Source organism: Sabethes cyaneus, chromosome 3, assembly GCF_943734655.1.
Source record: "Sabethes cyaneus chromosome 3, idSabCyanKW18_F2, whole genome shotgun sequence".
Classification (NCBI taxonomy): domain Eukaryota; kingdom Metazoa; phylum Arthropoda; class Insecta; order Diptera; family Culicidae; genus Sabethes; species Sabethes cyaneus.
In genome coordinates, this window is record NC_071355.1 from 52073178 (window position 1) to 52100793 (window position 27616).

At 41.4% G+C, this 27616-nt stretch overlaps 3 protein-coding genes and 1 long non-coding RNA gene across 4 annotated transcripts; all 4 read right to left on the reverse strand.

Moving 5' to 3' along the window:
* Window positions 1-1404: 1404 nt before the first annotated feature.
* Window positions 1405-12380, reverse strand: LOC128744155 (probable cytochrome P450 4d14). The gene is made up of 6 exons (XM_053840959.1): window positions 12182-12380; window positions 2721-3104; window positions 2591-2660; window positions 2214-2535; window positions 1905-2148; window positions 1405-1840 (listed from the first exon to the last, which is right to left on the reverse strand). The coding sequence occupies exons 1-6, from the start codon at window positions 12336-12338 to the stop codon at window positions 1500-1502; spliced, it is 1518 nt and encodes a 505-aa protein (XP_053696934.1). The 5' UTR covers window positions 12339-12380; the 3' UTR covers window positions 1405-1499.
* On the reverse strand, window positions 6543-7469 carry LOC128744156 (uncharacterized). Its single transcript, XR_008412363.1, has 3 exons — window positions 7267-7469; window positions 7068-7212; window positions 6543-7011 (listed from the first exon to the last, which is right to left on the reverse strand). It is a non-coding gene; the product is annotated as an uncharacterized LOC128744156 (long non-coding RNA).
* Window positions 12342-23150, reverse strand: LOC128739582 (cytochrome P450 4c21-like). The gene is made up of 5 exons (XM_053835077.1): window positions 22601-23150; window positions 13126-13746; window positions 12729-13068; window positions 12553-12674; window positions 12342-12400 (listed from the first exon to the last, which is right to left on the reverse strand). The coding sequence occupies exons 1-5, from the start codon at window positions 23148-23150 to the stop codon at window positions 12342-12344; spliced, it is 1692 nt and encodes a 563-aa protein (XP_053691052.1).
* A 224-nt stretch (window positions 23151-23374) lies between these two features.
* LOC128742708 (dnaJ homolog subfamily B member 14-like) lies at window positions 23375-25969 on the reverse strand. Its single transcript, XM_053839149.1, has 3 exons — window positions 25817-25969; window positions 24215-25045; window positions 23375-24149 (listed from the first exon to the last, which is right to left on the reverse strand). Exons 2-3 carry the CDS (start codon window positions 25003-25005, stop codon window positions 23861-23863), a joined length of 1080 nt encoding a protein of 359 aa, XP_053695124.1. The 5' UTR covers window positions 25006-25045; window positions 25817-25969; the 3' UTR covers window positions 23375-23860.
* Between the last annotated feature and the right edge of the window lie 1647 nt (window positions 25970-27616).

Sequence of the window (27616 nt, forward strand, 5' to 3'; positions counted from 1 at the left end):
TTCGATTCTATAAGGAACATACGGACAGACAGACAGACAGAAATCCTTCTTTATAGGTATAGATAAAATCATTAAAGTCGATTCAATGACTCAAAAGATTAGAATTTTTAAGGAAAGAAAAGTGATAACCATAGTTTCTAGCGGAGACGGGGTGTGCCCGTTAGCGTTACGGTATAGAAAAATATCACAAAGAATCATTATGAAATGTTAACAAAAATTTAACTTAAAAATATGCGTTACAAAATAAATGAAAGTTACTTTGCGTATTTGTCTTCAGCATTATTATACCCACTCTATGTATAATTACATACCACAGATGCCATATAGTAAACTATAAAATCCAAAGAAATATTCTCTGTTATGCATAAATGCATGAAATCTTCGAAATTTTGATGCCGTATGGTTGAAATGACAATTTAAAAAAAGGTAGATAAAACCGGGTCAAAATGGTAGACAAAATCGGGGGTACCTAGAATCAGGTGTAGATTAAACCAGGTATAGATATAATCGGAATACCACTGTAATATTAAAAAAAAGCATAAATTTTGGAAGAAATTTTCCAGTACACCTTGTAACTTTATTAGACAGAGACTTAAAGGTTCACTTTGTACGAAAATTGCAATCAATACAGTTATATTTGAGTAGATATTGAGTCTTTACCTTAAGGTGTCCATCTTTACCGCCCTTCCCCTACGCACATTTTGCTAGCGATGAGCAATCGGAAAGATCGAACACAATCCGCTTTGCTCACATGCACGAGCGACGCTTGTTCGGATTACGAACTGGCGCCACAAAGAGAACAAAAATTCGTGTCCGGCATAGGTTCGGATACGAAAAGGATGCCGTTCTCATTCGGCGTTACTGATTCAAACATAAAGGGAATCAGTTGTGATGTATGCATCTTTGTGAGGATCCGCAACCTTGATTTAGACCTGAAATTAAACCAGAATTTGCACAACTGTTTTACGACTGTACGACGTACAGTTTTACTGATTATGTAATTTTCTGTCGTCGTGAAAAATTTTGTGAAAACCTTTTAACAGATAGTCTTTTGAATTGCTAAGATAATTTTCATAACACTTTGTTCTACAATATTATTGGTGGAAGAGTTGTGAAGTTTTAAAATAAGCAATGAGCGAAAAAACCGGAAGATTTCGTTTATAGCTTTTTTTTGGGAAAATAGGAGACCTGCATTATTTTAAATATTGTTTACGTTAATGAGTCCATAAACTGTGCCCTTGTTCAAAATGTCATGCACTTCTGGAACCTTCCGGCACAAACCAGCATGAAAAAATGCCCACTTACAATTTCGAAATAAAATCATATTAGGTGCTATCCCGAAAACCCGCTCTCAAGTCATTTGTCGATCAAAATATCTCAAACAAAAACTTGTTTATTGTCAAGATAAATATTAATATTTAATCGTATGAATTGATCGAACGTCATTTGAAAAAAAAATCCAACCCCAACCACTTCCGAACAGAAATTCCCTAAACTCACTACTCTCTTTTCACCAGTTTCACCGGTACACCCATATGGGGCCGTATAACTAAATCCGTCTTCACTCGTAGCTTCCGTAGTGACTCTCCCGGCAGTATACGATAATTGGAAATCAGCTTAATCAGTGTAACCTTCAGCTCTAGCATAGCGAATCGTTGTCCGATGCAGTTCCTAGCCCCGGCACTGAAAGGAATATAATCGTACGGTCCCCATTTGGATTCTGCACTGTCCGAAAACCGTTCCGGATCGAATCGATCTGGATCGGGGAATATATCAGGATTGCGGTGGATCATGTAGATCGATATCAGTACTTCCACGCCGGCTGGCAGGGTGATGCCGTCTAAAAAACAGGAAAAACTCACATTTGGGGACTCAGAATTTTGAGACCATTCAGAGGGAAGTACCTAATTCGGTGTCTTCCATCAAGTGGCGACCAATAAACGGAACCGGAGGATACAGACGCAGTGCCTCTTTGATGACCATCTCTAGATACCGGAACTCCTGCAGTTTCTGATAGGTCAGCGTAGCTTCCCGATGGTCTTTACCTAAAACGCTTACAATTTCATCGTAAATTCGATCCTGAACGTGTGGATTTCGAGCTAACTCATAGATAGAGAAGCTAATACCGCTGGTAGTTGTATCATGTCCCTGTATAAAAATGATAAGCTTAACTTTATGTTTGTTTTGCGTTTTTGCAAATTATATTTGGTTACCTCAAACATAAAAGTATCAACCTCTTCACGAATTTCGATATCGTCCAGTGGTTCGCCGTCTACATCGATGTTCATGAGAAGATCCAAAAATGTCATCCGTTGCTTGGAATAGATGTTCTCATCATTCTGATTGGAGCTAGACACCTTTCCGCCCTTATCTTGAGACAGTTGTTTCCTACGTTCAGCTATTACAGAATCGGTAAACTTATGTAGTTCCCTCACAATTTTTCGCTGCTTGTAAGCCCGTGGATGAATAAGTTCATAAAGTACAGGGTAACCAGCAAGAGGGTCAAAAATCCTCGTCAAGAACAAAACCGACATGCTAAACAAAACTTGATGTTAAAATTGCTCAACTTTTGTTGCTAAATGTTAGTTACTTCTTAACATTTCTTACGTAGTCGTTGTCCGGATCATTCTGAGCGTTGACTGTCGTTCCCATGGAAGTTTCTAGTGATGGAATGTAAAATTTTAAAACTACAATCACTGCATAAAATTTTACTAAATTACCACATATGCTATCCAATGCCATCAACGTCACATACGAATAGATATCAAACTCCTTTCCGTCGACGTGTTTCCGCAAGTTGGCCACCATGACGTCCGTCTCTTTGTTGAACACCGCAACAAACTGCTCCAGGATTTTGAAATGGAACGCTGGCGTTATGATTCGCCGTCGTTGAAACCATTTTTCGCCACTGGACAGCAGCAAGCCCGTCCCTAGCCAGGATTCGAGGAACGTGTACAGCAAGGATTTCTGTGCGTTTTTTGCCAGCAGAACCTTCTCGACATTCTTTGGACTGCTTACTACTAGGATGTACAGGTTGAACAAACCCCAGAAGAATGTATCCGGACCGTGGGCCTTAAGGAGTCGGATTCCGACCTCGAAAATACCTACAATAGAAAATCGACAGAGCATGCAATAATTGTTGTTTTTACCATTTTTATACTATTACTAGCTGATTGCCCGACATTACTAGGGGTCCCTTTGTCTCTCAACCTCTTGTACATCTTTTATTGCAACAAAAATTCTCATAATATAAGAAACAAAACCATTTTTCTTCATTTGAAATAGTGTACTGTTTGTCTGTTGCCAAAGTGTACACAAAAGTGTGTACTGTTTGTTTGTCTGTTGTCTCCCAACCACCTCTGTCATCTTGTCAGCCCCCTCCCTTTATCAATCACCCTGCGCTGGTTCTTTAATGTCAAGGAACATTTGTGCCAAGTTTGATGAAGAACCGTCCAGACGTTTCGGAGTTACGGCGGAGTATACATTCAGTCTCACGTTCCTTGTCGTCCCACACCCTCCTCCCTCTCGCCCTGTTTTCGGCTTTTTCACAGTCAACTTCCACTTTTGTCACGTAGCCAGTCAAAATCACGAGATTTGCCGGAGCGACTGTCGGCAACGCACTGCTTGTTTCTATCGCACTGACCGCCCAAGCAACAATTTGGGTTTTATCACACTCTTATGATGGCTTTTATGACCAAAATTGGTCGTGGAAACTGCTATAAGAGTGCAATAAATCTTCTCGGCGGTAGAAACGATGAGCAATCATACAAAAATCATATCGTCTCATTAGAGCGTTTTGTAATGTGACGAGTTAAAATAGAACTTTTTACCTTTGTTATACTATAACAAAGGTTTAAAAATTGGTCGAAAAACACGAAATTGATCCGAGGTCCGGAGGGCCAAGTCACATATACCAATCGATAGGGTTCGACGATTTGAGCAATGTCTGTGTGTGTGTGTGTGTGTGTGTGTGTGTGTGTGTGTGTGTGTGTGTGTGTGTGTGTGTGTGTATGTATGTAATGATTTTTCTATCGCCTGTTTCTCAGAGATGGCTGAACCGAATGGTTCGCTATTACTTTTGTTTGAAAGGTGTTATTGTCTAGTAGATCACTATTGAGTTGTTTCGTGATACGACGTTTCGTTTAAAAGTTATAAGCAAAAATGTGAAAAATACGTGACACGGGTTTCTTTGGAACTACATGACCGATTTCAACGATCTTAGTATCAAATGAAAGCCCTTATTAAAGCTAAATTGTTCAGGAATTTTTAATTGAAAACAAACAAGTAGTTTAAAAGTTACCCTTAAAAAACCTGTTTTGACTAGGTAATAATTATCGCCTGTTTCTTAGAGATGGCCAAACCGATTTATGCGCTATTAGTCTCATTTGAAAGATAATATATCCTAATAGATCACTATTGAATGGTTTTTTGATTGGACGTTTAATTTGAAAGTTATGAGCAACCGTATACACCACACCAAAATTAACAATAATTTATAATTATTTTAACCAAGATAATTAACCTAATTTGAATTATTTTAATATCAAACGAGAGGTTTTGACACTACGAATATATATGCAAAATTACATAAGAATTGGTTTTACCGGTTAAAAGATATTACCCCTCGAACAATCGCGCCAACTTTTGTAACACAGTTACTAACGCGCACAATAGCCCCAATCCAAAGAAAACGTGTGCACTAGAGTTTTGACTGGGAAAACTTGGTTTTAGGTTTATCGAACCTTTGGAAGAGTTTCTTGAAATTGAAAGCTCTATCGTCTGGTGGAATTTAAATTTTGATTAATCCCCCTAAAAGTGAAATAAAAAAATTATTTTTCTTCAGTGTCACTATAACACATTGATGTGTTCTAAAAAGTTATAGAGCATATTATTACAAGAAATTTTGCTAGAGACAGTAACTTTCTATCTCTGCAGCGAAGATAGAAATATCTTATTTATTGTATATGAATTTGTAAAATCAGTTTTTCTATTTTGGCTCTTTTTGTAATTGTTGTATGACTTTTTCATGTACTACAAAATTGTACAAATAGTAAAAATACACAACTTTGCTGAGAATACTATACCTCTATGTTTGCTTGTTTAGGATCTGTGGAACTTTGATTATAAAAAATACCCTAATTTTGACTCCGCATTACTCGACTACCAGCAGACGGATACATTTTAAACATTTTGCATTTGCTGATAGTTTTGCTGCATAAATTTTTCCTACAATTTAAATTATTAATGCATTGATAATTATAATATTTTGCTCACAATAAGTTTGTTGAAGAATATACGTTAGTTAAACAACGATTTGTAACTTTATAACAATATGGCGTTGAAAAACCTACACGTGTTGTATAAAATACAACAGCGTGAGTTAATAAAAATTGATGAAAATTATCCAAGAAAACTCTATTGATGTGAGTCAAATAGAATGGCATTAAGGAAACTATGCATAGTTCAAAAACCTATAAACTAGACCTTTACTAGACAATGTATATGCTAAAAGATAAGATTTCCACTTACAACTTACTTTTATTTGCACTTACTCAGATTAATAACAACTTACTTATCCTTACTCGGCAATTTCATGAAAAAAGGATCTATCAAAATTTAAAAGTGTTCCTATTTTGTTCAAATTTTGTAAACTAATAGGTTTCAAAAATTTAAAAATTCAATTTTCAAAAATTTTATGTAAATCGACGCACTACGCAACGATAACCAATAGATGAATTATGTTCCGAAGACGTGTCGATTTCTCTCTCAAATAGCAAGTAAGACCGTATAACAAAGTTTCCTTTCACCACTAGGTGGATTAAATCGGGTTTTTTTTAGAACATACTACTTGCCCTAAAATCTTTGTCCCAGTATCTACCATATCTTGTCATTGATATAGTACATCTATATACCTTACATTCCTGAAGGCAATGATCAAATTATTCCACCTATCCAACGTTCTATACAAAGCGTTCACTAAACATTGGACTTAGACTCATCTCGACTCAACCTTCGTATGTGTTGGCCTTGGGCTTTTCCCGACTCTGTTAGGGCTGAGTTTACTATATTTGCTATGGGCTTGGAGTTTTTCTCGACTCAATTTTAATATGCGTCGTCCATGGCCCTCTCGCCTGCTCAACTTTAATACGAACTGGCTATGGGCGTTTCCCGTCTCAATGTTAATATATGTTCGAATCTACCTAGTGGTACTTTCTACAATCATGTGTAACTTTGACCCCAAGCCACTTTAAGAACCTAGAACTTTTTTTATTTTTTAATGAATTATTCTACTTCTTTCGCAACTAAGTGTGTCTACCGGAGATCTTTTATTATAGAAGTTTTATTTGATCAAAAAATTTCGAAAGCATACGTTTTGCTACACTTGTTACAATTTTGATATTCAGACGGAAGACGAACCGACCGTCGACCACTACACCGCACCGTACATGGAGAAGAGACTCTTATTTCGCTCTGACCAGTCAGCATACAATCGCAAAACGCATGAACACCCGAAAAGCCAATAACTTTGCTTGAAATGTCTGACTAGCCACACGAAATATATCACAATAAGGAAACGATTCATACATTTTGCTTAGATCTATTTGGACGATTGTTCACATCTTCTATTCATTCTGGATCTATACTTATGCTAGCACATCACCTGCTATCGTTGGGGGCCCCTTAAGTTCAGCTAATTGTTTCCGATATACTGACTGCGGTCATACGTTGCATCACCTCTATCGCCGACTCACAGGTGTAAATGATGGCAGCACTCCATCTGTTCCGTTACCCTCGTTCTGTCGACGCACGTTCTTCGTCCGACGCCGGTTGTATTCGTGGCGTACACGGCGACGCCAAGTTCGTATGTCTCGACGTTGTTGATCGACTCCAGCCAGGAATGGGGTGATTGTCCTGAGCTGTTCCTCTTCCTGGAATCACTATTCATCCGCCGAATGGGCCTACGGGAGCAGTATCGTCGAAGTGCGAAAAATGTGCTTAAGAAGAAAAGCCCTGTAAAAACTTAGCGATAATCTTCTGTGACATGTATAAAGAGTGTGGCCGTTTACCTCTTTTGAGGGCTTTTCGTCGGTCTCGATAAGGACACTGCCTAAATAGGCTTCGCAGAAGATCGCCGGTTGTGTGCTACTTTTGATTCGCTTTGTTCTTCGGAGTGAGCTTGCTTACAATAGCAGTACTTCCTTATGCTTTGTGCTGCCGAGTAGATTTTGGTTAGTTACAACCTCCCCGTGTGTCTCATAAGTTTACCTTTTAATCGTATGAATTTGGCTCCGTTGCCGTGACAATCGACCTTGAGCATCAACTGTTGTCTACTGCCTGTTATGCTTATATCTCCGAAAATAACGGAGGCTTGATTCCAGAGATACGTGTACGGGCAAGGTAGTCACAACGATTAGAATCACCAGCTTGAAGCAAGCGAGTTACACTTAACGCGTTGCTTTCCCTTTTATAAAATGGGCGACAATCAAAAGCACAAGCACACTGACGCAGTGCGACTGTTCCCCTTCGTGGTTTACCGGAAACTGTTCTGATCTTGAGAGCAGTTTAGCGAGCATAGCCTGGTGAGTTCTTACAGATAGTCTCTTTTGAGAACTGCTATAATATTGTTGGTACATTCTTTACTGTAGATGCATGGGCTGCGTAATTATAGGAATTGCACTGTGGGAAAATTGTGCGCATTTTTGTCGGCATAATTTCGAAGTGTAACACACTTTGATGGAAAAACTTACATTGTCTGTACATTGAGGACAACTTGACGGATTTTCGGATTTGAGCTGTTACAGAAAGATAATTTAATAAACTCAATGATAAAATTATGAATGGCGACTTGGCGGGGGACCTTTCACAAGAAGGGGTTGTAGTAAAAATAAATCGAAAAAATCGGACTTTTTCATATTTGTGACATTTATATCACGAAATCCTTACCACCTAGCATGATCCTTCGTTCTACAAAAATATACTCAAACACTAGATCTTCAAAGTTAAGTGTGGCATTTTACAGGATTTGCTCGCTAGGTGGCGTTAATGCGAAAATAATCAACTTTTTTGTCTTAAATTTATGAATTCTCTTCGTGTAAATCGTTCTATTCACGAAAAAATCTGTTCAATAGACGGCAATATATTTGATTCAGAATTTGGTCGCTAGGTGGCATTGCACAGTGGTCCAAAAGGGCGAAAAGTGAAACTTTTTTTCTAGTATCTTTTGTTTTCATTTTATCGTTTATGGTCTTCAGCACTTTTGTTGGTATGAATATCCCCCTTAATCTAAAACTATCAAAAGTTAGTCATCGCTTAGGCCATTACAAATATTTTATAAAATTTTTGTCCTTCCGGTGTTCGGCTACTGAAGGGGGGGGGGGGGGGGGGGCAAAAAAAACAAAGGAAATTTTTTAATCGAGCAAAAAAACATGGATTTCAAGAATTTTTATTTAAGGTTTAAACGTGAAAACCGAATCTATTCTTGCTTATAATATATACGTTATTATTTTCTATGCAAAAATATACGAAAAAAGACAAAAACGAAGGAAATTTTTTTGGACGATTTTCGGAAATTTCATTGTTCGAATTTCCATTTCTGTTTCGTGCTAGAAGCGTTAATTCAACTCGGAGACTCATTTTTCGAGTTTTTCGGACTGTATAGCCCACAGACAATTGATTTTTTAAAAAGACATTTGACTCATATCCTACAAATTATTTTTTTGACCCCCGATTTTTCAAGCCAATTTCGAGGGGGGGGGGTGACAAAAACTTTAAATATGATTTGCAATGGCCTTACTATAATAAAAATAAAAAATAACTTTTTGGTGTTGGGAAATATAGATCTAATTTCTTCGGCAAAGTTGTAAACAATGTAAAAACAAGTAACTTTGCTGAAGAAATACAATTTTTATCTTTATCGAGTGTTTAACTATAGATCTTATTGTTTGAAACTTCTTTAAAAATTAGTTTTTCATACTTAGCTTTTGATCAGTTGCATTTTACAAGAATACATTATTCTAGGCAATTATCGAAGCCCTCAAAACACACGTTTTTGCAGAAGATCGCAAATCGCTTGGACCTTTACTTGCTAAGTTACTGCATATTCAAGCTTCAAATTTCCATAACTTCACGAGCCTATGGGGTACAATGGAGCAGTGGATTTACGAAATCAGTGCTTCACCTTATAGCTAAGGTGGAGTACTACAAACGTGTCTAGGTGCCGCTTGTTCCCAACCACCCAAATGAGAGTACGGCATTTTTATGATAGTAAGCGATGACTAACATTTGACACTTTAATATTAAGAGGGATATTAATACAAACAAATATGCTGAAGGCCTTAAATGGTAAAATGAAAGCAAAAGACACTAGGAAAAAGTTCCACTTTTCGCCCTTTTTTCACTTTTTTATCGCAGCTTAAAATACTGACTAAGATTTTTGTTCGCGCTATAACTGTTCAAATAGATGAGATCCATTCTATTCTGGATGTTTTGGTGCAAAATTTACTCGGCAGGTGGCGCTAGTTTTTCCTATACTATGCCTATACCACGACCTTCTGTCAAAACAGTATGTTTGCTAGCACCACCTGGTGATTGAATGCTGTGCAAAACTAGCTATCATAAAATGAATTTAGTCCATCTAACCAACCTTACCGAAGACAAGCAAGTAAGTAGGTATGTCAACATGTTTAACTACGGCCAATATTTTTAAACCGGACACGTACACCCGGTGGATGAATTCTGAACCGGTTACCAAGGATTTATCTACCACCGAAACTTGTTCATTTCATATCTTGTCTATCTAACCAACTTTGACGAGAACAAAAACGATTTACACTAGTGCAATCCAACAATTTGAGGCCAAAAAAGGTCGATTTTTTCCGGATGAACGCCATTTAGCGAGAAAATCCTGTAAAATACTGCGCGCAGCATTGAAGATCTTGTGATCGCGTATATTTTTGTAGAAGGAAAAATTTGGTCTAGGTGGTAAGGATTTCGTGATATAAACGTCACAAATATGAGAAAATCCGACTTTTTCGATTTATTTTTACTACAATCCCTCCTTGTACAAAGTTTCCCCCGCTAAGTCACCATTCTTAATTTTATCATTCAGTCCATTAAATTGGCTTTCTAAAACATCTAAATCCGACTAGTTTTCGCTGAGAAATTGACCCCAAAGACAACGCAAGTATTTTTTTGTACAGACAGAAGATAAATCACAAATGGGGCCCGAACAGTTTCGTTTGTTCTTGTGAATACAAATATATACCTCTTTTCATGTAAAATCTTCGAAGCTCGAAAAATGCAACACAATTCCGCGCGGCAGCACTGCTGTTATCAAATGTTTTGAACAAACCCTGCCTAAAAAAACTCATCGAACTAAAAAACTAAAAAACAACTTCGCAAAACAAACTCCAGCCGAGGCAAATCCATATTCGCATTCAAAATTCCACTTATTGCACTATAAAATATATTCCATATTCCACCTCATTCCATGTACCCCCAAATTCGTCCCGAAGGTTCAATGTGGCAACGGGTCGCCAATGTGATGTTCGTGGTTTACCATCTCCACGACTGACTCTTTCGTAAAACTTACGATTGTCATTAGCCCGGAATAGTTGGTCCAGCTCCTCACGAACCCTGTCCTGCTTTTGGCTCGTTAATATTTGGCCAAATTCTCTCTCGTGGATATGCTTAGATGGTTTTCCCTAGCATTTTTTTCCTACCCATCGCGTGGCATTCCCCGTTAAACCAATCTTTTTGTACGCGCGAGGTTTCCTCAACTAGCACAGATATGGTAAAATGGTATGGAAAATATGTTCGATTTTGTTCAGTATTCGTTGGTTAGGTAATCTCCAGGTGGCTTTGTGGATATCTTTGCGGGGAAAGAAAGTGTTTCGGATCACCAGACCTCGGGAAGTTGCAAAGTTGATGCATCACTCTATGCATCGCTTCCCTGTCGATCTGGGCGTTCATATCCCCAATAATGATCTTGATGTTCCATGGCGAGCAGCTACGCATAGAACGCTTCCTTCTCGTCGTCGGGTCTATCTTTGGGTTGTGTTGTGTAGTTGAAGAAACGACCTTTTTCCTCAACACACAACCTCTCTTTGATCGCCTTCCTGTCCATTACGCGATCCTGCATTCTGCCCATCACTAAGATTCTCATTTCCAGTCCGTTGGTCGTTCCACCGTTCTGGTAAAATTGGATCTTAATTTCACTCCTTCTTGTCTTTGCGACAGATCTCCTGCAGTACCACGATGCTGAACTTTCGGGATTCTAACTGATCGAGCAGCACTTTTCAGGTACCAAGCGTCCATCCCATGTCCTTGTTACGTCACCTTTGTCCATGCTAAATGTTCTGAGTCAAATTTTCTTGAGGCGAGAAATTTTCTTTCTCGTGAGGCTGCCACAAGAGAAAGGAATGTAAACCATGATCTCGCCTAACTCTACGGCGAAACTAGTATTCATATAGTGGCTAAATCTGAACGGATATGACGGACAGGGCAAGAAGCAAGAATATCTCTTAATTTTTCTCATTTAATCGAATAAATTTCAATATTCGATTACTTTCTTACGACTTTCTTTGTAGACTAAATCACATTCGGATTTTATCACGGTTATGACATATCTGACATACCTTGAAGTTCGAAGTTAATATTCATGTATTGTAATAAAGATGAGGATAGCTTTCCCATTAAAATCGCTTGCTTCTAAACACGTATCACTTTTCAATTCATTTCTTTAATCGAAACTAAGGTAGGGTAGGGAGGATATTTTGGGTCTATTTCTAAATTCAGCCTATATTCCTTTTGTTTCGCTATACTTATAAACACTTTGCCGATATACAACTTTAACATGTTATAACTATTTTCTCAAAAATGTAAGTATTCTACTGGTTTCTATTAAGAGAACATTAAAACCACCTGTTCTTCCACTAGAACTAGACCTAGATAGAAAAAATAGATGTCATCGCTTAATGGGCTGAAAACAAGAATAGCCAAATAAATACTGCGTACTATCACAAATTCAGAAGGCTTCTAAGTATAATCAGAGCAAGAGAAAATCACTCGAATGATTACGTAGACACATCACAGCGAGAACAAAGTCCAAACCGCTAAGAACTGTTGCTCTCGAACATCCTTGTGCAACTTGTCTACTCAATACTTAGAACCAATATCTCACCTGGAACATCCGTGTTAAACTCCAGCAAGTTGCCGACCAGCGGCAGCGGCTTCGGTCCACCGAAATGAGCCGCGATTACTTTCAACTTGCGATGTTCGCGGATGTACTGAATCACCAGGAACAGAACCGTTCCGACTATTATTGCCTGGAAGAACATTGCTCACCGCTCGAGCTTTCCACTTCGAAGATACCCCATGCACTGCGAAGAACACCGCTGGACTGCGAAATCCGTGAGAACAAATTAAAAATGAACTCTAAACTTGACAAGAAGGACCATAACTGAGTCGCTTTGATTAAACCATAAATATTGATAAACAGTTTATTTTTGCGTTCTATCGCTCCGTTCAACTCACGTCAAAATATAAACCTACGCTGATAACCGTTATCAGCCGGGCTTTCAATTTTCTTATGTTTGCGCTCCAAATCATGATTGCAGCTAAGCGAGTGCAATAATCTACAAGCTACCGATGGGTTCAAAGGGTAAGTACAATACCTAATTGTTTACATTCTTATTTAATAATTTTGACTTAATCGGAGAGTGTCTCACTCGTTTCGGCGCTCAATTCGAATTTGGTATTTTTCTGCCGGTCTCAACGCCAAGTCACCCTTCACGACAATCGAGTGAAAGGATTTTCCAGGTAGAAATTTGTATCTTGCCAGCAACTTCACCAGCACCACTTTCAACTCGAGGAGGGCAAATCGTTGCCCAGGGCAATTTCGGAACCCAGTACTGAATGGCATATAGTCGTACGGTCCGATTGGAGTGCCGTTCTCTTCGGAAAACCTTTCCGGATTGAAACGTTCCGGATCGGGATAGACTTCCGGGTTGCGGTGTAAATTGAAGATCGACACAACCGCATATGTTCCACGTGGTACCATGACGCCATCTGAGGATGAAAAAATGAATAATTGCTATATTTTCACTATCAAAACCTAATTCATACCGATTTCCATGTCTTTCAGCAACGTTCGTCCAATCGTTGGAATGGGAGTGTACAGCCGGAACGATTCCTTGAGTACCATGTCCAGATATGTCATCCGCTTCAAGCATGCTTGAGTTAGGGGCCGACGCTTACTGTCACCCTCTAGCACTTGGGTAATCTCTTTGTACAAACGTTGTTGGACATCCTGATGAAGAGTAATTAGAAGTATTGTGAAGTACAACCCAATAGAAGTTGATTTCCATGCAGCATTCAAAAACGTGACTACTTCGTCTAGTACATCACTATCACGAAGAGAACTTTCCTGCAGTAGCAAATCTGCAAAGTTTAGTCTTTGCTTTCCGTACATATCGGCATCGCCGGAATCGTTGCTTCCAGCAGGAGTGTCCCGGAGTTGTTGCTGTTTAAGTTGGCGCCTTGTTTGCAATACTGTGTTCGTAAAGTGAACAATTATATCACGCTGCCGCCGTAGGCGCCAGTACGCCGGATACAGATAGTTGGCGGGCCAAAACCGGAATGCACTCATTGTCCACTGGAGTAAATCACGGAAAGAGTCCTGCACTGCGGTCACATATTCACTATCGGGATTGTCCATTGCGTTGATTGTTACACCCATGGAGGTTTCTATAATGGGAATCGGGACGATAAAAACGTGAATTTAATAAATAAAATTGTATAATCAAAACAAAATTTAAATAATTAAAACATTAAATGTTTTAATTGAAAAAGAAAAGAAACTGTAAATAATGCATAGAGACGAACCCTTTGATGCACAATGTTGCCTTTTGGGCGTCTTCCCTGAAATATTTGATGTTATTTCATTACATATTTTCAAATATGGTATGAAAAAGCAACTCTGATCTGCCCTAGTTTTCTATTTCTATTTTTTATTTTTTCGAGTCTTCGTTATATAACGACACGACTGGCAAAAAGCGAATATGTTTGCACCACCTCTGCCCACTAGCTCTCCACGTGGTGCCGGCTGGGGTGCGCAACCTTAGCAGTCGTACGCAGACAGGGGAGGGGCTCCCAGCAGCAACGATAACAACTCCATCAACGGGACAGGGACCTAATAGGCTAACAACCTACTGTACTCGAAAAGTTACTAAATTACAGAAAATGAAAGAAGAAATCTGAATTATTGAACACGACTCTTAGTATGAAAACACGGGTACGAATTGGAACCTGGAATAGACTGACCCTTGTTCAGTGCTTGCGGGCTTAAGGGGACATAAACGACTAAAAATTTTAAAAATTTCATTATTTTTTTATTTCAGAGTATGATTCTGCAGTCTTTTCCGCTTATTTTGATACTAATTTTGTAATGATCCGACTACGGGAAGTGGCCGAAAAACGATCTTGCCCTTAATTAAGGCTTGTTCGCGACAAAATTTGGACACTCCTAAACCCACACAACTTCGGAAATACATTAACAATGAGTGAAAAATTTTGGAGTGGTAGACGTATGTCTGTTCTTTCTGAAAATATAACACTTGTTTATATTACAAGCGCTCAGCGTAAAATGGCGTCGAAAGAAAAGCAGGTGCGAAAAGCAATTGTGTGCGGTCGCAATGAAAATCCGAATCTCTCATTAAGAAAACTTGCCAAAAAGCTTGGATTTCCTCCAAGCACTGTTCACAGCATTTTAAAATCGTTCGATACTCGCGTGACAGCAGCTAGGAAGAAGGGAAGTGGAACAAAAACGGATCTGAGGAACCACCACAAGGATGCGAATGTAAAACAAATATTACGGAGGAGATCAGATCTTTCTGTACGTATCACTGCTCGTAAAATAAAAATGTCGCCAACATTTGTGCACACTTCGAAGCAACGACAAGGCATGAAGTCTTTCGAGATGAGGACTGTGCCAAACCGTAATGATAAGCAAAAAACGACGGCCAAAACACGCGCTCGTAAGCTTTATCGTGATTATATAACGAAGTTTCCATGCGTTATAATGGACGATGAAACGTATGTCCTAGAAGACTTTAAACAGCTTCCTGGTCTTTTTACACTGCCCTGAAACGGAATGGCGTAGCAGAGCATTTTAGAACAAACAAGAAAGCCAAGTTCCCCAAAAAATATTTAGTATGGCAGGCCATATGCCTAAGACTTATTGACTTTGCCGCCTCCAAGAACATGGCCGTACGTACGTACGTTCTTCTAGCACACTCCTCACAAGTACACCTGGAGGTCACCAAATCAGGCAGAATCACAGATCGCCCACGTCTTAATCGACTGTCTGGCACTTCTCAGACATTATCCACGTCAGACCCTATCGAAGCGCTAATGTTGACTTGGACCACTATCTAATGACCTAAGTAATATTTATGTTGTATAACAGCTTATCAAGCACATGTTTCACGGCAATCAGCTGTAAAATAGTTTAATAAGCTATTATACAACAAAAATGTTACTTGAGGATGGTTAAGATGTGCGCAAAACTCTCGGTTGTGAACAACATTCGGTACCGATGCCAGCCACGGTTTTATCTCACGCAGCTGACGCTGCCAGACGTCGCCGCCATCTACACGAATTCACTCGAAGCTGCGTTGCCGGAAGAGGATGAGCTGGGCGAAGCCCCTCTAGAGGACCTTTTGGAAGACCATCAAAACAGCCATTAGCAGTGTAGCGGAGAGTTCAATCGGAAACGATTACTTACTTACTTATTCAGCCGAGATCCGGGGTGGCTCTTGCCGTATCAAGAATTCCTCTCCATTGTACTCGGTCCTGGGCTACTCGTCGCCACTTCGTTGCGCGTCTCGACACACGCAAGTCAGCTTCAACCTGGTCGAGCCATCTAGCACGTTGAGCCCCTCTATTCCTGGTGCCGGTGGGGTTCTTGAAGAGAACGGATTTCACTACACAGTCGTCCGGCATCCTTGTGACGTGGCCGGCCCACCGTAGTCTCCCAACTTTCGCCAGGTGTACGATGGGAATCTCCCCAAGTAGCACCTGTCGCTCGTGATTCATACGCCTCAGCCACTCTCCGCTTTCCGTTTGTACTCCGCCAAAAATAGTCCGCAACACCTTTCGTTCAAAACGGCAAGTGCACGTATGTCTTCCGTAAGTAAAGTTACTGTCTCAAGTCCGTAGAGGACTACCGGTCTGATTAGCGTTTTGTACATCGTCAGCTTTGTGCGGAGGAGTATGCTCCTTGATCGAAACGTCTTGCGAAGGGAAAAGTAGGCTCGATTTCCAGCTTGAATGCGTCGTTGGATCTGCTTACTCGTATTATTGTCGGTGCTGACCAGAGATCCCAAATATACGAACTCATCAACCACTTCCAGTTCATCGCCGTCAATAGTCACTGTTCGTGGGAGGCAAACGTTACTTTCTCGGGAGCCTCTTCCTACAATATATTTGGTTTTCAACGCATTGATTTGTAACCCTATCCTACTAGCCTCCGTTTTTAGTCTGGCGTAGATTGCCTCCACCGTCCAACGGTTTCTAGTAATGATGTCGACGTCGTCTGCAAAGGATAGGATTTGGTTACTCTGCTGAAGTTCGTTCCTATCGTTTCGATAGCCGCTCGCCGGATCACACCTTCAATAGCGATATTCAAACTCATACAGAACAGTCCATCCCCTTGCCGTAACCCTCTGCGCGATTCGAAAGGACTTGAGAGTGCCCCCGAAACGAGCACGTAGCACATCACTCGTTCCAGAGTAGCTTTGATCAGCCGCGTCAGTTGGTCCGGAAAACAGTACTCGTGCATTATCTGCCATAGCTGTTCGCGTTCAACGCAGCGTATGCTGCTCTGAAATCCACGAAAATATGATGCGTGGGCACGTTGTACTCTCGACTTTTCTGAAGGATTTGTCGGAGAGTAAAAATATGGTCCGTAGTAGCACGGGCCCCACATAAAGCCCACCTGATACTGCCCTACGAGTTCTCTTGCTATTGGGGATAAACGACGCAACAAAATCTGGGAGAGCACCTTGTAGGCGGCATTGACCAGCGTAATGCAGCGGTAGTTACAGCAGTCTAGCCGGTCGCCCTTTTTGTAGATAGGACAGACTACGCCTTCCATTCACTCCTCCGGTAGTTTCTCTTCTTCCAAAATCCTTGAAATCAGCCAGTGAAGTGTCGTTGCTAGGAGTTCTTGGCCATTTTTGTAGAGTTCTGCCGGGAGTCGGTCCTTTACGGCGGCTCTATTATTCTTCAGCAGACCGATTTCTCGTCGGATCTCTTCGAGATCGGGAGCCGGTACGCTGTTATCGTTTGTAGGTACTCCGAGGTAAACTTCTGTTGCGTCTCCCATTGCTATATCGCCGTTGAGGCGCTCATCGAAGAACTGCTTCCACCTGTCGACCACCTCGCGCTCGTTTGTGATTAGATCCCCTCCCTCGTCCCTACACATGTCAGGTTTTGGTGTGCGGGCCTTGCGAGTTTGGTTTACCTTCTCGTAAAACCTGCGGGTGTCATTAGCCCGGAATAGTTTTTCAAGCTCCTTACGATCTCTGTCCTCCTTCTGGCGCTTTTCCTCCTCATGATCGTGATCAACTCATTCCTCGCTCGTCGATACTTGGCCAAATTCTCTCTCGTGGATATGCTCAGATAGTTTTCCCAAGCTTTTTTCTCTCTATAGCGTCTTGGCATTCCCCGTCAAACCAATCATTTCGTGCACTCGAGGGTTTCACACCTAGCACCGCAGATGCGCCTCGTTGACGGCCGAGCGTATCCTACTCCATCTGTTTTCGAGGGTCGAAGCATCTAGCTCCACCGAGAAAGGCAGAGCTTCATCCAGAACGCGCACGTAGTTTTCGGCAGTTCGCGGGTTGTCTAGTTGCCGAATGTTTAGCCGAGGAGGGCGACTTTGTCGCGAGGTATAAACCGTCGATAGTTTTGAGTGCACATGTACTGCTACTAGGTTGTGGTCCGAGTCAATATCCGCACTCCGTACAGAGCGTACGTTGGTGATGTTAGAGAAAAACCGGCCCTCGATGAAAATATGGTCGATTTGGTTCGAGGTTCGTTGGTCAGGTGATCTCCAGATGGCCTTGTGGATATCTTTGTGGGGAAAGAAGGTGCTTTTGATCACCAAGCCTCGGGAAGCCGCAAAGTTGATGCATCGCTGGCCGTTAACGTTCGTGTCGGTGTGCAGGCTATGGGGCCCGATCACCGGTCTATACATTGCTTCCCTGCTGATTTGGGCGTTCATATCCCCGATGACAATCTTGATGTCCTGTGGTGAACAGCTGTTGTACGTTGCCTCCAGCTGCGCATAGAACCCTTCCTTCTCGTCGTCGGGTCTTACCTCGTGTGGACAATGCACGTTTATGATGGTGTAGTTGCAGAAACGGCCTTTTATCCTCAACACGCACATCCTCTCGTTGATCGCTTTCCAGTTCATTACGCGATCCTGCATCTTGCCCAACACTACGAAGCCCGTTCCCAGCTCGTTGGTCGCTCCACCGCTCTGGAAAAATTGGGCTTTGCCGCCGCGGATCCTCCACACCTTCTCGCCTTTGCGACAGATCTCCTGCAGTGCCACGATGCCAAACTTTCGGGGTTCTAGCTGATCGAACAGCACCCTGTCGCCACCAACGAAGTTTAGCGATCTGCAGTTCCAGGTACCAAGTCTCCATTCCATGTCCTTATTTCGTCGCCTTGGTCCAAGCCGAATAATCCGAGAAGATATTTCTTGACTCTTGTTGTAAGTTGTGTCGGATAGTCAAGCAGCATTGAATGCTTTAAAATCAAAAACTCACACTTCTAAACTGGTGTGGGAATGCATAAAACTGTTGGAAAAACTTTCCTGTCGCAATATGGTCAACCTCTATTGGGTTCCTGGTCACTGCGGAATCAAAGGGAACGAAACTGCTGATCAATTGGCAAAGAAGGGGTCATCCATGCAGTTCATAGGACCCGAACCCTTTTTTGGACTATCTTCATGTGCCCTTAAAATGGAACTTAGGAATTTGGAAAAACTAAAGGTACAGTCTAACTGGAATATTACCTCGAATGCCCGGCAATCGAAACGTTTCATAGAGCCAAATGCTCTTCAATCACAAAAACTATTAAACCTTTCAAAATCCGACTTGAGCACATACACCGGTTTGATAACAGGACATTGTCCTTGTAAGTACCACCTGAAACTCATCGGTAAACTTAATGAAGCTAACTGTCGCTTTTGTAATCATGAAATTGAAAGCTCCGAACATTTGTTGTGCGACTGTGTTGCACTATATCATAAACGACGTAGATATCTTGATAAGGGGCTGACTCAGCCCTGTGATATTTGGAATGCTGCTCCTAATCAGGTGATAAATTTCATACGAAATGCATCACCTGATTGGGATAAATGCCAACAGTAGTTGAGGTGGCTCATCAAACTTTGATAGCTCACTGATACGACATGGCATAAATTAAAAGAGGACACACCACAATAGATCAAATAATGGTCGCAGTGGTAAGTCCCCAACAAAAAAAAAAAAAAAGTTGTTTTTTGGTTTAGATAGGTAGCCGTACTAGGGCTTACGCTATCGAGTCTCGGGATGGGGCTGCCATCTTTCAGTGTCGAGACAACACTGTGCCTCCTCCCCTGTTGGTATACGACCTTAGTTTCCACCGGGGTTGGTTACCCGATCTCCGCTAAGGTTCCTCGTATTCCGGCTGGTACCACGTGGAGGTAGGTGTAGGAGTTGCTAGATAAGAGGCTAGGGACCACGATGGGGTCTGTTTTACGCATTATCAAACCATTTACCAACCAGAAACGATTGGTTTGACGATAAATGTAGGAAGGTGATGGATGAGGAGAACGCTGCGCGGGCGGTTAAGCTGAGCAGTGCCACACGTCAGAACATTCCAGGTACCAGTTCTTTTTTAAAAAGGAGCACCGACTCGAGTGTAAAAACTATCAAGCTATCATGTTATTGCTCAATTCTGCCAAAAAGGTGCCCTCCCGTATCCTCTTCTGCAGACTGAGACCGTTAGCGGAGTCCTTCGTCGGCGAGTACCAAGCTGGTTTTCGTTAACGTTGCTCCACCACGGATCATATGTTTACCCTGCGTCAGTTACTAGACAAGTTCCGGGAGTACAACTTGCTGACACGTCATCTGTTTGTGAACTTTAAGGCGGCGTACGATTCAGTCAAACGAAATGAGCTGTGACAGATAATGCTAGAACATGGTTTTCCGACGAAACTAGTTACGCTGATTCGTGCGACGCTGGATGGGTCCAAATCATGCGTTAGAATAGCGGGTGAGACCTCAGCCGCTTTAATGACATTGGATGGACATGAATCATGGGCGTTGAGGGAAGCTGATCGACGAGTACTTGGGTTTTTTGAGCGTAAAATTGTGCGATCCATACTTGGTGGCAATATAGAAAATGGAGTGTGGTGCAGACACATGAATCACGAGCTATACCAAGTATACAACTACGCTGATATAGTGAAGGTAGTACAATGTGGCAGGCTGTGATGAACTGGGCACGTGACCAGAATGCCCGACGAAAGAGTAGCCTAAACTATTTTCAGCAGAGAGCCAGGAAGGGGCCGTAGAGTCCGAGGCAGACCTCGCACCCGATGGGTGTGCGCTGTCGAAGACGATGAACGCTCAGCTGGTGTTCGTGGGAATTGGAGAACGGCAGCTCAAGACCGACAGTATTGGAGGACCTTAATTCGTTCGACGCAGAATCGGTAACGGACCGTTGTCACTAAAGTAGCTAAGCCACACGTCAGAACGTGGAAAGACACATAAAGAAAAAGATGTGGCGAAACCTAGTCCTGACCGTTTGTATGCACCGGCTATTTGTTAGAATTTGTGGTATCGAAAAGCTGCCTGAGAAGTGGAACGATGGGGTTATTTGCCAGATCTATAGAAAGGACGACAAGTTGAACTTTGACCCCTATCGAGCGATCGCCGTTCCAAATCATTTTCTGCCGACTATTACCAATCGCGAACAGATTTGTAGGAGCTTATGAAGCCGGCTTCGGCGAACGACTGTCTACAACAGTTCAATTATTTAAACTGCGGCAAATCCTTCAAAAAGGCTTTGAATACAACGTTCTCACGCACCATTTGTTCGTTGACTTCAAAGCTGCATATGATACCATCGACCGAAAAGAGCTATGGAAAATCGAGGACGAGAACAGCTTCCCCAAGAAGCTCATCAAACTGATTTAATCTACGATGGAAGGTACACAGTGCTGTGTTTGGATTTCGGGTGGATTGTCAAGATCATTCGAATCACACAGAGGACTTCGTCAAGGTAATGGTCCCTCATGCCTGCTCTTAAACATATCGCTACAAGGTGTTATGAGCCGAGCGGATATCAACAAACGGGACACGATCTCCAACAAACCTAGTCAATTCGTCTGCTTTGCCGATGACATGGATATTATCGACAGAACATCTATGGCGGTGACTGAAAAGTACACCAGACTAAAAGGTGAAGCAGCAATGGTTAAAGGTAAATACGTCTAAAGCAAAGTACTTGCCGGCCAGCGAAACAGAGGCCGGCCGACGTCACTTGGGCAATAATATAATGATTGACGGCGATGAGTAGTCAAGGTAGTTGACAAATTTGTCTGATGCCTTGTCTCATTGGTGACGGCGAACAATGGCACCAGCAGCCGTGAGATTCGGAGGTGTATTCTCAACGGAAGTCGTTAGGCATAGTTAGGCTTCACAAACAATTGCGTTTAAGCAGACTAAGCCCCTGTACAAACTGTATACTGATACAAAACGCTCATTAGACCGGTTGTTTCCTACGGGCACAAAACGTGGACAACGCTTGAGGAGGACTCGTGAGTGCTCGGAGTTTTCGAAAGACGCTATCCTGCAAAAATGGTGTTTGGTTCAAATCTGATGGGTATGAGATGACCAGGGGCGCAGTGAGCAAGATGGGTAGACCAGGTAGAGCGAGATCTGGCGGAGATCACTCGGTGACCAAGGAATTGGAAAGCGTAAGCCCACAACCGTGTAATTTGGAGCACCTTTGTTCAACAGGCTTTCACCGCTATTCTATATTTCGAACGATTTGGTATTTCGAATGAAAGTTCTTTCGAACGAAATTTCCGCTAGCAAAATCAAATGGGCAAAACATCTCGTTCGAAGCAAGTCGAACGAAATAAAGACTCGTTCGAAATACAGAATAGGGGTGTTTGTCTTAGGACGACAAGCCACCTGAGTAAGTAAGACGTGTGGTATACGATCAGGTTGAATGGAGACGACTGCTTGAAATAACGCGAGCAACCCCGGCCCGATGGTGACGTCGACGACGACGAGGAGGCGAAGAACTATGATTTTAATAGAGTTTAATTGATAAAATAATAATTGATAGTCCCCCGTCAACTTGTCGTACATCCCACGTGGATGTACACCATTAATCTTTCTCCGACTTTACTGGAAATCAACATTTTGCATAGAGTCCCGTTTGAAAAATGAAGATTAGCATTATCTTTGGCATCCTTGGATAGTGTCTACGAATATTGCGTTCACTGTAAATTGATGTCACATTTTTTGCTTACCACAAATGTTATCCAGCATATTCAGCGCTATATAGCTGAGTATGTTAAATTCTTTCCCATCCAAGTGCACGTTCAACTTCTCCACCAACCGATCCGATTCATGATTAAACACTGGCAAAAAGTGTTCCATCATTTTGAAGTCAAATGTCGGCCCTATAATGCGCCTTCGCTGATCGTAGAGCTCCCCGTCCGAAGCTGCCAGTCCTGTGCCGATGGCGAATTTCATGTTTTCATAGATGTAATGCTTTTTAGTCTCTTTGCACAGCAAGACCCGCTTAATGGCATCCGAGCTCGATAGCACAAGATTGACTTCGCCGAAGGGACCATGCAGCAGCACATTCGGTCCATACTGTCTGAACAGATCACAGGTAAAAGCCAAAAAGTCAGTCACTTTCAGGTGCAACACCTCGATTGCATTTCCCAGAATCGGCAATGGTTTGGGACCCGGAAAACGTCTGAACACTTCCCGGTACTTTATCCGGTTCTTACGGTAGCGGTAGAACAACACAGCGGCTAAAGCCAAAACTAAGGCTTCGAAAACGAAAACCATTGCTATTTTGAGCAGACGTTTGAATAACTACTAATGGCTGACTGAGTGGTTAAACACTGGTTGAAGGTGACTTACCACTAGTTTTGGAATTGTACATTTAGGTTTTTGTCACGTTTGTGTTCAAGGGAATTATCACGTTTCAGGTAAGCTAACTAATCTGTGATGGTTTCAAGTAAAAACATACTGAATGGAATGTTTCAATCAAGTCAGTATATAAAGTAGGTGTACCTTTATTTTAGGACAGAATTTATTTCAACTGGCATATAGCAATCTAAGATACTGCAAAACTGACGATTAACCTAAGACTGGATAACTAAGGTTACAGAAGATTAACTCAAGTGAAATTCTCAGTTTTGTCGTCTCTTCGATGAGCAGTTACGCTTAAAACGGCCAAATTTTAACCTTCCTAAACAGATTCTACTAAGACGGACACCAAATGATCATAAGTTGTAGATCTTGTTGCACGCCACTTCCAAACTATATTTTTGTCTGACATTGACCTCGATTGGTAAACAGAAAAGACGATTGTTTTAGATCATTGCCGTCGGAGCTATGTTAACAAGTAAAACGCAAACAAAACACAACTAGGTCACGTTTTCGGTTCGAACAGCCATTTGATAAATAGTAAAAATGTTACACCTAACCGATGCATTACTACCGTTAGGTTTTTTATCAACCCACAAATACCCCCCCTTTTAACGGTATACAATTTAAAAGTTAACCCTTCCAACGCCTATCCGGTAGAGTGCATCGCAAGAAGGCATCTTGAGCTGCTGGGCGTTGGTTAGCTGAGATCTGCTACCGAAGCTCTTGGCGCGAGCCATCATGGCGTCCCGATAGTTGCGTTCGTTGTGGCAGCTGCGTTTCATATACATGATGTATTCCTCTTCAACCGAGTGCTCCAGACGGCTCAGCGAGCCCTGATATTCGCTCACGAAGTTGTCCTTGACGTAATACGGTATCTTTAGGTTCAGTGTTCGGCGCTCCACGGAGTATTTTCTAAAAGCAAACAATAAAATCATTAAGCTCAAACAGCCTGTACTTCCGTCTTCGGAACAACTTACGGCGTTTGCTGTAGGCTGTACAGTGGATCCGATGCGAAGAAAGTTGACAACATCGAGACCACTATGAAGCACAGCACTAAGCCAAATATCAAACTGGGTGGACTGCCGGACTGGGTCTCATTCGTTTGCCATCGTGCACGACCACGGGGCTGGGTTCCACCGAAGAACATATTGAACAAATCATTCGGGTTAATATCCGACTCGAAACCTCTTCCAAAATTGTACTCATAGTGATGATTGTGCCCCGCATGATGATGATTCGAGTGGTGATGATTGGTATTTTCTTGTCTCCCGAATAAATCATACTCCTTCCGCTTGCGCGTATCAGTTAGAACGGCCACTGCATTACCGAGATTTTTAAATGCTTCCACCGCTCCCGGGGCTTTATTTTTGTCCGGATGAAGTTGCAGTGCCAATTTTTTATATGCTTTCTTGATGTCCGAGTCCGTTGCTTCTTTGGTTACATCCAGTACTTCGTAATAGTCCTTACATCTCTTAATTCGCCTGACGGCTTCCAGTTGTTCCGGTGTGTAATCGACATTTAGTTTAGGTTCTTGAGATTTTTCGCCATCCTTGTTGAGCGTTCTGCGACGAGCGGTTGATTCCTCCGTACCTCCGGTACGTGTCGAACCAACGTTCCGAACACGCCGCAGCAACTCTTCGGCCTCCTTGGTGGGATAGAGTCGCTGAGATTTCTCCAGGAACTTCTGAGCTTTCTCTACATTGCCTGCCCGAAAGGCGGCTACTGCAATCTCGATGCAACGTCTCGATTCATCTTTGTTAACCTCCATCGGGGCTTGGCAAGCAGTTTCGGACCGCTCTCAACAAGTGCTGGAAATAAAGAAAAGACCTTGCAATTGCGTGTTTGGTAAATTGAAAGTGATTAATATTTCTCGCGATGCACCTGCGTTGCTAGGTACATGCCGTGAAAACAAGAACATTGAATTGCATTAGTTTTAGCGTTAGCGGTTACGATTCGCACAGAATCTCTGGAATTCCTCGCATTGGAATGGTGTTGTGGAATTCTGCATAAGATTCATACAGAATGCCTTACTTGTAGAACCAGGATTCTAGTATGAGAATCAAACAGGCGAATTCCAAGGATACTTATAATTCGGTGAAGGAATCCTCTTCACTAGGCAATAGGAATCCTCGGGATTCTGGAAGCAAGAATCTTCTGTGTGGAATTAAAGGTAATTTAGTTGTAAATTATAGAAAATCAAATATGATATTCAAATCTAGAGCTAACGCTTCCGTCTCTTTCCAGCTCATACTTTTGAAAATAATTTTGGAATTGTAATTGTGCCTAATTGTAATTTATTAGAGGTACGTTAACAACTTAGTTTAAAACTTTGTTAAAGGTCAAGGATTTATAAGCAGAAACGTTACATTGGAAAGCCAATAAGTTAGCACTTATGAGTAGATTTTAAGAAATACTTTACATTCAAAAGCTATCGTAAGCAATAACTATCTACTGAACAAGCAAATGGCATTACATTGCGTTTTAATGTAAAAATCGATTTTTCACTAAGCAAACATAAGAAATATTTCACTTAAAAAATGCGTCATGTGAGTAAACCAAAATTAATAGGTAGTAAGTACCTCAAAGACAGTATCACAATTTACAGTTGAACACCTAAGTCTGTCGAATTTGGGCTTTAATTGCCAGAAAAAAAAAACAATTTTCTTCAGCAGGAAACACACAACACAATTATTACGATTTTTCTACTTCATGTTTCAACTTTCGTTCTTATAGCTAAGCTGACAGATTAGAGCTATCTGTCAGGATAGGAATCATCCGAGTCATCTGGCATACGTTCCAGCAACGTACTAGATTACCGAGTTGTGTGAAATGTTGCATTCAATTTCCAGCACCAAGGTCCATTATCGTATACAACATCGTAATCGTTATCTGCAATACGTGAGCAGATAAGTAGTGACTAGTGCAAGAAGTGAATTCTCGGTTTGTCTCAATAATTTTCTTAATTGGGCTTTCAGCTCAAACTTGTGTTTTCGCTTTATAATCTTACTTCGCTCTTGCTGAAGCACGTAACTCACCATTTCTAGAAAAAAACTGTTTCAAAACAAAAAATGATTCTCAAAGCGTAATCCGGAAGACAGGAGAATTTAATTTAGGGTAACCAGACGTCCCGGGTTATGCGGGACTGTCCCGGATTTCGAAGGCTTGTCCCGGATTACTAAGCGTCCCGAAAAGTGTTCCGCACTGATTAATTTTTTAAACGAAACACTTCGCACGAAACATCTGCTAGGAATCTTACCGCGAGCAAAAGCGTGCAGAATTTAACCCTGGGCTTGATTAAAATCGACTTTCTATGAAACTTATTCGTCATCGAGTCAGACGCATCCAACCAGGGATGCCACATATAGAGGAAATGTGTATAATGTCCCCCCCTAAGAATAAATGGTTAAATCTCTGTTATGCTGTCCCAATTTAACGTTACAACTACGAGTATATGTTGGTATTTGAGCTGAAAACCAATTGCAATTGTTTATTTGATTTAGTATTGTGGAATAAATATGCTAGGAATTATTTAATAAAAGCACCTAAATGTAGTGTTTCTCGTCTGCGCGGGGTAAAATGCCCCACCTGCAGTATAATACGCCCAATGCGGTAATTTGAGTATTTCTACCAGTAAACCAGTAAATAAACCTAGTATCGGCCTTCTGGTGCACTTTTTCTTTTCTGCATGGGGCACCTTATACTGCAGTTGTGGCATTTTGCACCGCGTAGTTGAATTACCTGGAATTTACACGTTGGTAGTAAATTATTCCCACCACGGTTACTCTACAATGCTAATTGAGTTGATAATGGCAAATGATTTCAACTTAAATCTACTTCCTAGGTTTATCCCAACAAACATTTTTGCTGCATAACAGCTTATCAAGCGCTTGTTACCCGGTAATTAACCATACAACAGTTGAATAAGCTACTATCCAACAAAAATGTTTGTTGGGATAGCCTCCTTTACCAGGTCCTGCTTTTACTTATTTGAAAAAAATATTAAATTGTAAAGCAAATCATACCGTCTTTTTTTTTGCAGGGATGTCTTTTTGAAGCTCACTTCACGCATTCAAATCGCAACAACCGGTTATTTACAGATTTTGACTAGAAAATAGCTTATGGAAAAGACGCAAAAAGTTACATCGGAAGCTGCTCAAAAACAAATTTATTTTTGTTTTGTTTTAACAGCATGTGACAACTGTCATACTTACATAGTGATAGCACAGACAAACAGACATAACACTCGTTTTCCATTCTTCGTACCGATTAAACCGTCATTTCAAATTGGGGCTTAGTTGGGAGTTGGGTTTTGGTCAAAGTGACGCTTTTTGACGAAAGAAGGGGAATTTCCCATAAAAATACTTGCTACTTCGAGGGAT